At 32.9% G+C, this 15,073-nt stretch overlaps 2 protein-coding genes across 8 annotated transcripts in view; both read left to right on the forward strand.

The window, feature by feature from the left end:
* Window positions 1-2,758, forward strand: part of LOC111415100 (scribble planar cell polarity protein) — a 94,451-nt gene extending 91,693 nt beyond the window's left edge. For 5 of the 7 annotated variants that reach the window (XM_071195109.1, XM_071195113.1, XM_071195111.1 and 2 more), the window contains 3 exons: window positions 895-1,192; window positions 1,375-1,563; window positions 1,795-2,758. In XM_071195109.1, the coding sequence (XP_071051210.1) occupies window positions 895-1,192; window positions 1,375-1,563; window positions 1,795-2,130 (823 nt within the window). In that variant the 3' untranslated portion in view covers window positions 2,131-2,758. Of the gene's footprint in view, window positions 1-894; window positions 1,193-1,374; window positions 1,630-1,794 lie in introns of all 7 variants that reach the window. The other 2 variants (XR_011640032.1, XM_071195112.1) reach the window with 2 other exon arrangements.
* A 6,297-nt stretch (window positions 2,759-9,055) lies between these two features.
* LOC139429580 (putative odorant receptor 85d) lies at window positions 9,056-10,412 on the forward strand. The gene is made up of 4 exons (XM_071195448.1): window positions 9,056-9,747; window positions 9,800-9,889; window positions 9,952-10,107; window positions 10,168-10,412. Exons 1-4 carry the CDS (start codon window positions 9,724-9,726, stop codon window positions 10,225-10,227), a joined length of 330 nt encoding a protein of 109 aa, XP_071051549.1. The 5' UTR covers window positions 9,056-9,723; the 3' UTR covers window positions 10,228-10,412.
* Window positions 10,413-15,073: the final 4,661 nt, after the last annotated feature.

Genomic DNA, 15,073 nt, shown 5'->3' on the forward strand with positions numbered 1-15,073 from the left:
AAACTTTTTTCGTGAATCAAAATCGTCTGTTATTAGACAAAAGCGGAGAATTTTAAACAGTTCCCGTGCGGTTATTATAAACATGTCGAAAAAATGTTATTAGAAAAATCGCTTCAGAATAATGCATCCTTCAACCGTATAATGCTCTGATGCGGTACATACGGGACACCTGTATATAAAAAAAAGTACTAGATGATTAGCACAAAAATTTTTAATGTAGTACAAAATTAGTACATAATTATAGTAGTATCAAAATGCTGATATCTGAAAGGGGGGTGTAGCTGTAGGGACTTGAACAAATGTTCTCGTTAGTCGGGGTCTACTGTACTAGTATACAATGCCACCTGGTGGAGATATTAAAAACTTTTATTACAATAATCGATTTTAATCGACATTACAAACAAATATTATAAGAAACATTTTTGGATAAAAACAATCTGCTGTCCTTCTAGCGTGGTTTAGACCACTTTGGGTTCACGTCTCGTGCTGTTATACGTAGTATTTCCGTATTTTCTAACAAAATTTTTTATATTAACCGCACGAAAACTGTTTAAAGTCGTCGTGTATACATGACACCAATTCTCCATCTGATATCTTCATTTCTGATTCTATTTCTTAAGCTAATATCAAATTTAGTTCGCTCTTGTACTCACAGATAGCAACAAACTCAGTTGAGATCCTGGCGCGCTCTCAATCGTCGTTTCACCAATACCAGGGTTCTTATTCAGGTTCTATCGGTTATCACCCTTACTTTCTTCTGTATAAGATAGCTAGGTTACAGTTTACTTTACGAAAATTCCGAAAATTAAACTATCTGATGTATAGTTATTATATATTTATATATGTATACATATAATTTATCAAAAATACTAAAAAATAATTTCTTGCATTTAGGCCTGCGAGTACAATCGGAGTAGTTCGTACCGCAAAAGCTGAACGTCGTTTACGCGATCAACTCCGAGACGAAGGTCTTTTAACCGACGATGACGAAATAAATGCGAAATCGCCAGCCGAAGAAAGAGCAATTCGTGCTGAAAAACGCGCCGCTTGGCGCCAAGCCCGTTTAAAATCACTCGAAAACGACGCAATCCAAGCTCAGATGGTCATCAAATCAATGGCCGACATGGTAGTTATGCCCGAAAATACTCAAGAACAACAAGAAATCGATAACGAAATCGAAGAAAAAACTCAAGTAAGTACATATATTAATTTTATAATTCAAATTATCTTTTAACTAAAATTTCTAAACTAAATTTTTTTATTTGGTGTAGAACAAATAAATTAAAATTACTAATGAAATAAAATTAATTAAGTTAAAATAAAAATTAACCGCATCTTGTATCTTTTTCTTTGTGTCTCTTTTTGCATGTTAAGTTAAGACCGAATTCGGGGGATTTCCCGAAGTTGTCGGTTCGAACGGAACCCGGAAATAAGACGGTTCGTGAAAGCGAAAAAGTGATCGATGAGAAAATAACGAGAAGAACCGAGGAGTATTTGGATGAAGTGACGGGGGAGAAAAAAGTCAGGACGGTGGAGTACGTGGAGAAATTGATCGAGAGAGAGGTATAGAGAGAGTGAAAAGCGCGTCTTGCATGTCTACAACGCACTGTTCTTTTTAGCCTTGCTACGGTTAGTGCAATCTATTAGATTACTTTTTTTTTAATCAAATCAATCTAAACGTTGATTTTATTTATTAGCTTAAATTTAGCTTGGGTTTCTTCCTTTTAGTTTTGTAGTTACTTAGTTTATTAAACACTTAAAATATTTATTTTCTAAGTTTCTATTTGATTATAGGTTGAAACGTTACAAGAAAAAATTATTTCTTTAGAATTAACAGACCAAATCGAATCGAACCAAATCGAATTATTAACTGAAATCACAACGTTAGATATTTGCGTAAACGGAAATAATAACGTTAACGTCAATAATATCGATAATATCGACGGTAGTATTAATAATAACGTAAAAAACGAAACTATTTTTAATAAAGAAGACGAGGACGAAGATGATTTAACAACAACATCTGAACCAACGACACCTTCAGTTGAGGAATCAAAAAATTTAGAGGGATTAGTTGTTAATAATGGAAAGAAGAAGAAAAGGAAGAGATCGAAAAAGAAAAATCATTAAACAAAATAATTAAAAGAAAGGACACTTTTATTATTAAGTTTTAATTTTAATTCGTAAAAGGGTACTTTTTGATTTTTTTTTTGATGATTTCTTAATTGAAGGTTCTTTAATTTTTGTTGGGTTAAAAGGATGAATCATTCCCGGGGCAAGTAACACTAAGAAAAGGAAAAAACATCACTTAATGGTGGTAGGGTGTTTTTTTAAAATATTTTTTTAAACGTATTATATGCAATTATTGAAGATAAAATTAGATTTAAGGAGATATATAAATTTATATATGTACTAAATTATTTTTTACTTTTAGGTAATTGTACAAAGTATTAATAGTTATAATTATTATTAAATATTAAACAAAATACTAGGAATTATAATGATAATAATTATAATAATCATAGTGATAGATAGATTTCTTACAATGTTAGATTTATTTCTTTTTTTGTTTCATTTTTTTTTGTATTAAGAATTATTATTGACAGTTCTTTTTATTAAGTGGTGGTATTATTGATTTAAAACCCATGGTAAATAAGATAAAACAAAAAATCACATAGATTATTACAAGTGTGCTTTTTTAATTAAATTTTGATGTTTATTTATAAGATTTATAAAAAAATAGATAAATATTATACAATTTCATTTTTATTTCAAATCCTTAAATTTAAATTCCTTGGAATCTAATCAAATCTCATAAATACAACTTACACATTAATACCCCCTTCTCTTCCTTACAGTTATCACTTCCCCCATCCAGAAGCTCTATGAACAAAAATTTAAAAAGAAAAATGGAACTAGAATCCTGCCACGTCCTCGTCGTTAGTTCTGGGTTACGCAAAGTGGAGACAGGAGAGAAAGAAATACCATGAACGAAAGCGGTGCAAAGAAGTACAAATGATTCACTCTCGAACCACATCGACCGTTTTGCGATATCTGTAATAAATTAATTAATAACTTAAATTAATAACGCAGATACACACTTTCAGCGGTATTTTCAAAAATCGTTGTATTTTGGAATAGGAAGAGGTACAAACGAAAACAAAAGTGGTATAGTCTCCGATATTTCTGGTGGTTTTTATGACCCTCAGAAACAGTAGTGGCAGTAATTATCACCCGGAAAAAGTACCTGGACATGATTTATGATAGGTCCTCCTAGGGAACTAGGTCCAGGGACGCACTTAATAATAATAATAATTTATTGAGCCAAATTAGAAAAAACAAAATACAATAATAAGGAAAAGTACAATAATATTAAACTTAAATTATAGCTCAAAGGGTGCAAGGGCAGAAAAGGCAAAACAATGCCACTGATTTTACTTGCACCTAATGAGAACAGCAGCAGAAAATAAAATAAAAGTTAAATCAAATCAAAACTGAGCAGTATCAATGAAAATGAGATAATAAAAATAAAAACAAGTAGTTAGGATTATTAAATTACCAAAAGAATCAAAAGCAACACTATATCAATTATCACAAAAACCGATCAAACACCCTCTCGCGCAAAACAATAGATCTAAACAACTGAACCGAGCGGGCACACCTCGCAGAACCGGGAATCGCGTTCCAAAAACGAGCTACTTGATAGGAAAACGAGCACTGAAATTTTGACGATCTATGCAGCGGAACTGTAATAGAAAATCCATGCCTAAGATTCAAATTGTGTACATCAGTTCTGAAGGTAATCTTGCGAGAAAGATAAGGAGGTTTACCAGAAATAATAATCCCATGAATAAAAGACAAGTAATGAAAAACAAATCTCTGTCGCATATTCAGCCAACCACAATTCTGAAGAGCTTGTGAGACGTGATCACCTCTCCTCAATTTATAAATAAAGCGAAGACACGAATTCTGCACGACCTGAATTCTTCTCAAACTCTCAAAAGATAGACATGGACCAAATACAACGTTACAATAATTAAAGTGAGACAAAACTAGAGCATCACAGAGAAGGCGTTTGAGCTTTATCGACAAAAACATTTTACTAAAATAGAGGCTTCTAAGGGACCCATACGCGCGCCCACATATCAACCTAATGTGATCACCAAAAGTAAGCCTATCATCAATGACAACACCCAAACTCTTGACCGAGTCCACCACTCTTAATTGCTCCCCTAGCATACTAATGTTAATGTCATTTTTATTAACAGATAAGTTACCCTTTTTAGTAAATAAGATGCATTGGGTCTTGTCAGGATTGATCACAAGAGCATGCCTTTGTATCTCCACACATAAGTGACCCAATTCCTCAGTAATTCTGTCACATGCATGAGGCAACTCATCAGGTATGAGGTCGAAATACAGCTGTGTATCATCCGCATATAAGTGATAGGAACATAAGGTTAATTTTGAAAATAAATTGCTGGTGAATATACTAAATAAAAGTGGACCCAAAATAGAACCTTGCGGTACACCTGCTACAATTGTAGAAGGATCAGAACAAACGGATTTAACCTTAACCGATTGCATCCTGTTAGAAAGATAGCTCCGAAACAAGGAAACAGCACAATCAGAAACACCAATAAACCTCAGAATAGCCAACAAAAGGTTATGATTCAAAATATCAAATGCCTTGCTGAAATCAAGAAGCACAAGTACAGTAGATCTTCCCCCATCCAGAGCTCTAAAAACGTCATCTGTCAGATCAAGAAGTGCCGTGGCACAGCTATACTGTCGCCTAAAGCCAGATTGTTTCTGAGGTAAAATATGATTAGAATTTAAAAAGGATTGTAGTTGTTTCGCCATAATCCTCTCCAACACTTTGGAAAGAACCGGGAGGATGGTAATGGGCCTCAGATCTTTAAACTCCTCAACTGGATTGGCTTTAGGAACAGGAGTCACCAAACCAAACTTCCACGCACTCGGGTAAACTGACTCTTTCAAGCAGAAATTAATTATATGGCAAAGAACATTCAAAATACGAGGACAGCACAATCTAACCATATCCAGGGAAATTCCATCAGAACCAACACTAGTGGACTTAAATGAAAGTAACATTCGCTCAACAAATTCCACAGAGACGTCACTGAAAGTAAAGGTAGTACCTTCAGGATTTAATCGATATCTATCATAAAAATGTAATAAATCAGCGTCAGGTTCAACAACAACATCACCAATAGCTTCAGAAAAAAACAAATTAATATTGTCCGGATCGGCCAGATGAGGCGGTAAATCTGTAATATTAGACTTAACAACATTATACTTTCTCAATGTCCTCCACATAGAACGAGGTCCCCCAACCACACAGTTCTGTTCAAGAAAAGCCTTTTTTTCACGACGAATAGCACCGGTGACAAAGATACGCAGCTGTTTGTAGTATTGAAAATGTACAGGATTTCCTGTTCTCTTGTAACGCCTCAAGGCAGCCTCTCTAAGTCCTATCATCTCCCTGATGTTGCTAGTAAACCACGGCAAAGAGGCCTTCTTAACAGTTCCAGTAATGAGTGGTGCATGAACATCAAATAAAGAGATTAAAACCTCATTAAAATAGTCGACCTTTTCATCAATAGAGGGGAGAACATATAAAGCCTCCCAATTCATAATATCTAAGTCTCTATTAAAATTGTCCATGATAATATTACGCAAATTGCGAAAAGTAACAAACCTGGATCTAGCCCTAATTCTTTGAATTGTCAGTTCACAAAAAATCAACAGATGGTCAGAGAAACCAAGATCAAGCGTATTACAATCAGAAACCATCAGGGCACCAGATACAAAGATCAGGTCAATAAGAGAGACGGAGGAGCTAGATATCCTAGAAGGCACGTCAACAACCTCACGCAAGGCAAACACCTCAAGGGTACTCTTAAGAGATATAGTGGATGGACTCTCAACCAAAAAGTTAACATTAAAATCTCCAACAACAACTATCTCATCAACTGAGGGATATACAACAGAAAGTGACCTTTCAAGTCCTTCAAGAAATAGCTTCAGATCACAATTTGGAGGTCTATAACAAACACCAAAAGCTATATGCATCCCTCCCAAGACCAACTCAACCCAAAGCTGCTCAGCTCCCTGTATCGGCTGAACGTGAATTATTTTACAGGAATAACAATCTCTTATAAAAAAACCAACTCCACCACCTCTAGATTGTCTATCAACTCTACAGAAGTTATAGCCGTCCACATGTAGTAGTCGATCATCAATCCTTCCATTCAACCAAGTCTCTGAGATACCAAGCACATCACATCTAGAAAGCAACAAATAATCCCTAAGTTCATCAAAGTGTGCCAGCACCGATCTCACATTCAAATGTTCTACGCGAAAGGAGTTCGACATTATAATACGGAACCAATTCAAATAATAACCACAAAATAACAAACAATAAAAGCTTGTGACAATATACAAAATGACAACTATCCACAAAAGAAATAAAAAGAATCTTTTTTTTTTTCTTTTCTTCCTTCCTCCTCTTTTCTTTTTTCTTTCTTTTTCTCCTTTTTTTTTTTTAAATACCAACAAAAATAAACAAATTTGATTTGATTTTGATAAGCAAAAACAATAATAAAATTAATAAAAGAAAACAAGAAAAAATATGACAATAAAAGTAAAAGCAAAAATTAAACTAAAATTAATTAATAAAAACAATTAATTAAATAAATTGATTAAGTTACTCAATAACGTTTCCTACAATCATAGAAAACGTGCAAACGTGCGAGATAGAAAAAAAAAACAATAAAACAACTCTATTCTATAAGATATAATTAACCTGTTATATCCCCACCGACCAACGACAATCGACTTTTGGACGAGATATTAAGATCCGAAAACTGTTTAATTAGTATAGTAGAGCCATCACTCTTAGCAAATATTCGACCATCAGAAGACCAACAGTTTCTCTTCCCGAACTTCGCCCATACTTGCTTCAGGATTACGGATTACGTGATGTAAGATCTTCCTGAATGCCGATTTTAGTTCCTTTTAATTTACCCCTGGATTTACAAACTGCCGCTCGAGATCTATAGCTAACAAATTTAACCAGCATAGGACGAGGATTTCCGTTCTTGCCCGAGAAACGTCCAACACGATGACAACGATCAATGTCAGTACAAGAAATAGACAAGCCCAACTGCTCTTTACACAACGAAACAATTTTAACGTCAACATTTTCATTCTCCTGCTCAGTAACACCAAATACTCGGACGTTGTTTCGGCGAGAATACTGCTCCAGGTTGTCAAGTTTTTCACCTAATAACTGGTTTTCACGCTGGAGGTTAACATTTTGGGACTTGAGATCTTCAATTTCCGCATTAAAGCGATCTTTAATCACGTTAACGGTTTTAGATAAAAATGTTTCACTTTTAATTAACTCCTCGACCGATTCATTAAAGAGAGCTTTAAGTTCACGAAGGTTTTCGTCGGTGAAACGCATCTTTAAAGTAATAATTTGCAAGAGAAAACTCAGCACGCTGCAAAACGCGATACTACTCTGTCGAAGACATTGACTGAACTTCTTTTTTATTTTATTTTAAATTCAACAAAATAAAACAGAAATGTAGTAAAGAATATAAACTTACTTATACTTAAATGATTTTACAAAAAAAAGCAAGTATTAATTTATAATATAAAAATTAAAACATATTTTTTATAATTATCTTAAATTAGTTTCTCACACTAAATAAATTTTATAATAATAATCATAAATTATTTAAGCAAATGTACTTTTTAGATAGATTTAAATAAATTGTTGTATTTTCACAAAAAGTAATGATATTTAAGTTTTTAAATATTATGTTATTGAAATTTTCGTTAATGTGGACCTGAACAACTCACGCCAGAGTTTGGGGTTCGTAAACTACCTGTATACAACCCCATCTTTGTTCGTTATATGACTGCAATTAAGTCATAAAAACCACCAGAAATATCGGAAACTATACAAACGGGTACAAATTCTCTTTCTAACTCCATCGACCGTTTTGCGACCAGTGTGAAGTTACCCATAAATTCCATCCATAAAAAAAACTTTTTTGTTTGTGTATCGATTTTAATGATTAATAGCGCATTAGAAAGATCTCGTAGAATAGAGCCTAACATAGTTTTGACGGCGCAGATTTTGGGCGGGAACACCTTAAATTCTGCGAAAAACAGTAATTTTGCCCAACTCTGTTACCAACTTATAAGATAAAAGATCAAGTTGTCACAAATTTGACGTTTTTACTAATTAAGATTGATTTCAAATAGCAAATTAGAAACGGTGGAGGAAAATGTTTCAAATAAAAATAGCTCTTATTAAACTTGAAAACCATTATCCATAAAGGATAGCTTATATTGCTTACATTCGAAAATTCCCCAAATTAGACTTTTTCGATATCAAATCAGGCGATGAATCAAAAACTAAAAGTAATAAAGAGAAATTAATTAACGAAAAGAAAACTTAATTAATTGTTTACATATCGCTATGAAATAGTCGCATCTAAGTTTCTAATAAAGATTACAAAATATTTATCATAATTTATATACTACCTCAACAATTTTGTTATTAACATGAAGACATAACGTTGTAAACACAATGTTTAGACGCAACATTAGTAGATCTCGATTACACAATCCAATTCTTTCGGATGTAAATCGTTCCAGTGATCGTAAATCAATACTCGTGATTCAATTATTAATACTAATGTTATATTAATATATATATGCTACGCTCTTCATCTCCAATTGCATTCCGTGGATTCTCTAGCATCAAATCGGTCGAGTTCACCATGAAAAAAACACTCGGTTTTCATCTTTTAGAACAATACTCTCGCAGATATAGTTGTTGGCCCACATCGAAAGGACTTCGAGGATGCGGACCAATCATTTTGATGAGTCTTAATGTGGTTTGTTCAACTTATCCGTTTATCGAAGAAATTAAAGGTAAATTAAATAAGGTTGAAAACAAATACATTATATATTAAATTTTATTAATCTTAGAATTCAAGGAGAATATTTTAAAATGTTTCTTTCATATGGAGTATTACGTGTTGGGAGGGTTTCTTCTTTGTTATAATGTTGTATTATTGAGTAAACGACGTAGTTTGTTTAAGCTGATTCATTTATTAAGTGGTTTTAAAGAATACGGTATCCCTGAAAAATTTAAGATAGTTGAGAAAAACATGAAACTTATCTTAAACATTACTCGTTATGGAGTACTTTTTATTTCGTTTTATATGACGTATTTGATTATGTGGGATCATAATTGCGCAATTTTTAAGAATACGAAGTATTGCTTAATGGTTGAGTTTTACGTTCCTTTTGATTTGACACGATCTGTAATGACTTTGTTAATGTTTTTTCAAATATATACTATGAATGTTACGCTGAACATTTTTATGATTGTTTTAATATTGTATTGGTATTGGATGGAATTATTGATTGTGCGAATAGAACATCTTAAAGAGTTGATTAATAATATAAAATTCACCGGGAATAGGAAGAGAAACTTTATAATGTTGCGACCTATTATCTTGTATCATCAAGAAATTTTCAGGTATTGTAATTTTGGAAATTATTTTATTACTAAAGTAGTTTGATTATAACGATTGTAGGTTGTTTCAATTCGTTAACGAGTTCTCTACTGGGTTTCTCATCCCAGCAAAAATTTTTCCTACCCTTTGCTTAACTATGTCCACCGCTGTATTCGCGCAGGTTTGAATCTTATCGTATCGTTTAGCCAAATTAATAAACTTAATATTTTCAGAAAAAAGATGTATTAAACTTTTCCATGGCCTTCATCACTTTCTTAACGATCTTCGTGTGGTATACAATCGGACAAAGATTTACTACTTCGGTATGAATAACTCATTCTTATTATTTTATTAATAAAAAGTTTTTTAATCTTTTTAATAATAGGCCGATGGTATTTCGGAAGCAATTTACAACATGAATTGGTACGATGCGGATGTATCAACACGAAAAGATTTGTTGATCATACTCACAATGAGTCAAAAATCGCTTGTGATGGAAACACGTTTATTTGGGCAAATATCTCAAGTTGCATTAGCTAAGGTGAGTTACTTAATACATTTAGATTAATTTAAAGATTATAAAACAAAATTTTAATTTAAGGATTTTAAGAGGATCTACGTTTTTTATAAATGGATAGTAACTCTTAGTACACAGATGTAGAACATTAAAATTTGAGCACCTAAATTGTGTTTTCAATTAGATTTAAATGTTGCATTAAATTATGAAAGTTGAAAATAAATTTAATGAAAAAGACGTAGAGATAGCTACATTAAATGATGTTGTTAAATGTTTCAATGTGTTGAAGACAAATTTTAACGTTTAAATAAATTGTTCTAAACGATAAATTTAATGACTATTATTAATTTTTCTATTTTGTTTTAAATCACTTCCGGTCTATTTATAGCAATGATTTATATCTTAAATTAAAGATCAAAATGTCCTATTTAAAGCAATGCATCGCAAAGTGTATGTTAGTAATCGAAATTATGAGAAAACGAGGTTGAAGTAAAAACTTGCGATAGAAAACGTGTCGATTATGTCAATTTGAAAAATGACTTCCGGTCTATTTCTAGCAATGAGGAAATGATTTATATCTTAAATTAACGCTTAAAATCTCTTTAAAACGACGCATCGCAAGGTATTTGTTAATAAACCGAAATTAGGAGAAAACGAGGTTGAAGTAAAAACTTGCGATGGAAAACGTTGCGATTATATCAATCTTAAAAAAAATCACATTCGGTCTATTTATAGCAATGAAGAAATGATTTATATCTTAAATTAAAGCTCAAAATCTCCTCTTTAAAACGATGCATCGCAAGGTATATGTTAATAATCGAAATTAGGAGAAAGAAAGGTTGAAGTAAAAACTTGTGATCGAAAACGTTTCGATTATGTCAATTTTAAAAAATCACTTTCGGTCTATTTCTAACAATGAAGAAATGATTTATGTCATAAATTAAAGCTTAAAATCTCCTCTTTAAAACGATGCATCGCAAGGTATATGTTAATAATCAAAATTAGGAGAAAACGAGGTTGAAGTAAAAACTTGCGATGAAAACGTTTCGATTATGTCAATTTTAAAAAAATCACTTCCGGTCTATTTCTAGCAATGAAGAAATGATTTGTATCTTAAATTGAAGCTAAAAATATCCTCTTTAAAACGGTGCATCGCAAGGTATATGTTAATAATCGAAATGATTAGAAAACGAGGTTGACGTAAAAACTTGTGATAGAAAACATTCGATTGTCAATTCTAAAAAATCACTTCCGGTCTATTTATAGCAATGAAGAAATGATTTATATCTTAAATTAAAGCACAAAATCTCCGTTTTAAAACGATGTATCGCAAGGTATATGTTAATAATCGAAAATAGGAGAAAACGAGGTTGAAATAAAAGCTTGCTATAGAAAACGTATCGATTATATCAATTTTAAAAAATCACTTCCGGTCTATTTCTAGCAATGAAGAAATGATTTATATCTTAAATTAAAGCTCAAAATCTCCGCATTAAAGCGATGCATTGCAAGGTATATGTTAATAATCGAAATTAGGAGAAAACGAGGTTGAAGTAAAAACTTGCGATAGAAAACGTTTCGATTATGTCAATTTTAAAAAATCACTTCCGGTCTACTTCTAGCAACGAAGGAAATGATTTATGTCTCAAATTAACGCTCAAAATCTCCTCTTTAAAACAATGCATCGGAAAGTATATGTTGACAATCGAAATTACGAGAAAACAAGGTTGAAGTAAAAACTTACGATAGAAAACGTTTCGATTATGCCAATTTTTAAAAAATCACTTTCGGTCTATTTCTAGTAATGAAGAAATGATTTATATCTTAAATGAAAGCTCAAAATCTCCTTTTAAAACGATGCATCGCAAGGTACATGTTAATTATCGAAATTAGAAGAAAACGAGGTTGAAGTAAAAACTTGGGATAGAAAACGTTTCGATTATGTAAATTTTAGAAAATCACTTCTAATTCTAGCAATGAAGAACTGATTTCTACCTTAAATTAAACCTCAAAATCTTCCCTTTCAAACGATGCATCGCAAGGTATATGTTAATAATTGAAATTGGGAAAAAACGAGGTTGAAATCAAAATTTGTGATGTAACACTTTGACGTCAATAATTTCACACCATACATTAGCGACCAAAGCACACCAATAATTCATCTCACGAGTCTAACGCCATTTATCTTGAATATTGGTTTAATATATTATTAAATGAAAGAGTAAGAAAACACTCTAAGAACATGCAAAAATCCTTCAGAAAAAACAAAAGGGTCGAACGACTACAAGTGACTTTGAAAAACATAAAACTTAACTTAATGAACAGAGTTTATGTAACTTACTCGAAAAGTACGAAAAACAATACTAACAAAATGTTCAAAGTATGTCAGTTGATCTAAAAGTATAAACGCGAAAGTACAACAGTTAAAGAACGACTTGGTTCGACCCTTTCGTTTTTTCTGAAGGATTTTTGCATGTTCTTAGAGTGACCTTTCTAATTTACTTCAATGATTTTAATTTTAGTTGTACCTGAAGAGGGCTACTTGTTAGCCGAAACATGTTGTACTGAAAAAGATAAATAAAGAAATCGGATCGTTTAGTTTAAAAACATTTTCTTACTCTTTCATTTAAAACGTAACGATGATTGAATCTACTTTAGGCAAGTTAATATATTATTGTTGCGGATTTCGGGTGAGTGTTGTTGATGACGGGAGGATGTGTAGATTGTATCGAGATGATTGGGAGACAATTAATCATATGCTGAGGTGTGACGATTTGCGGAAAGGTGGTATGGAGTGAGAGTATGTTCTGGATGGAGTTCTGTGAACCTGGAGTTTACGATATTTTGGTTTTATTAGTACCATTCGATAGAGAATCGTTTGTACCACCTTTAATTTCGTTTGTACCTCATGACCTAAAGAGATAAAATTAATACCATTCGGTATTAATCGTTAGTACGTGTTTGTACCACATTCGATTTCGTTTGTACCTCAACCGGTTCCAAAATACAGCAATTTTTTGATTTTTCAGAATACCACTGAAAGTGTGTATCTCCGTTATTAATAGAGATATCACAAAACGATCTATGGAGTTCGAAAGAGAATCGTTTTTACCCGTTTTTACCATTTTCGATTTCGTATGTACCTCAACCGGTTCCAAAATACACCAATTATTTTTATCTTTGAGAGTACTGCTGAAAGTATGTATCTCCGTTACTAATAGAGATATCGCAAAACGACCCGTGTGAAGTTACCCATAAATTCTATCCATAAAAAAATGATTAATAGCTCATTAGAAAGATCTCGTAGAGTAGAGCTTAACATAGTTTATCCGGCGCAGATTTTGGGCGGGAACACCTTAAATTCCGCGAAAAACAGTAAAATATCCGAAATGTCCGATTTTAATGTGTGATAGCTTTTTGGAAAGGGCTCGTTCTGTAGGTCATATCATAGTAAAATTATAAAATTATACACGAAGTGATGGAACGCGAGCGTAGGAAGAATAATCTGATGATTTATAATATTCCAGAATCCCACGGTTTATCACGGAAAGAACAAGGTGATGCGGATGTTGCCTTTCTAAGCAAACTATTTACGCATTTGGGGGTTACTGAACCTATTATTCAGCCTTTTCGCTGTGGTAAATTTGACGCTTCTAATACCGCGAGATCTAGGCCTATACGAGTAAAATTATCAGATCATAATTCTTTTAAGCTTATTTTTCGTAATATGCGGAATTTGAAATCTCATAATGAATTTAAGAACATCTCTGTCTCGAATGATCGTACTCCTTTCCAGGTTGATCTTTATAGGAGGGCGAGGACTGAATTAAAAACAAGAACTGAGTCTGGCGAAAAGGATTTGATACTAAAGTACATCCGTGGCATTCCCTCAATTGTCAAGGCTTCGGAAAACTGATTTTGCCCAACAAAATATGTCAATCTGTTAATGTATACTATCAAAATGTTAATGGTCTTCGTACAAAAACTCGTGAATTTTATGTTAATTGTTCTGATTGTACCTATGATTTGATTGCTCTATCGGAAACTAATTTAAATTCGGATCTTGGATCTAATGAATTATTCGTGGATAAGTACAGAGTCTTACGAGCTGATCGTAAGTTTGATTTGGTTGGACATAACAGAGGTGGTGGAGTTCTGCTTGCTGTAGCTAGTCATCATGATGTTGAGCTGGTTGATTCTATAGACATTCAGGCTTTAGTACCACTTGTCGATGTGTTGATTTGCAAGTGCTCTTTATGGTCTGTGACCTTATATATCGTGGTGTTGTACATACCTCCTGATAATCCGCAACCTGATTTACTATGTTTCTTGGACGCCCTAGAACATAAAGTTTTGAATTATCCTGTCCTTATCCTTGGTGATTTTAATTTGCCTGAATATATTAAGGCGCCTGGTATGTCAACCAAATGTTGAAAAACGGAGTTATTTCGTAACTTTTGTGATTTTCTGGACCTTTGCCAACTCAATCATGTACTGAACTGTGATAATCGTCTATTGGATTTGGTTCTGACAAATACTGACCATCAGTTTGATCTTGTTCATGATGATTGTCCCTTCGTCTACGAGGATCAGTACCATCCTGCCTTGGATATTACAATGAATTTACTGACGGCAAATGATGGTTTGCCGAACTTTCCGTCTTTGGGTGGTCGATATAATTTTCGAAGAGCCAACTTTCCTGGCATGTATGATAAACTACTTTACACGGATTGGTCTTTTCTAAGTGTGGAGGTTAATGCGGATGATGTTTTGCGAGCTTTTTATAAAAAGTTGTATGAGATTTTGGATTTATTTGTTCCTAAGAGATTGAGTCGGGGATCCTCATACCCTATTTGGTACACCCCAGAAATTAAGCGGCTATTAAAGTTGAAAGAGTATTATAGGAGGAAGTGGAGGAGAAGCAATAGTGCTTTCTATTCAGCGGAATATAAAAGACTGAGATGTTTGACTAAACAGAAAATCTCTGATG

Source organism: Onthophagus taurus, chromosome 3, assembly GCF_036711975.1.
Source record: "Onthophagus taurus isolate NC chromosome 3, IU_Otau_3.0, whole genome shotgun sequence".
Taxonomy (NCBI): Eukaryota; Metazoa; Arthropoda; class Insecta; order Coleoptera; family Scarabaeidae; genus Onthophagus; species Onthophagus taurus.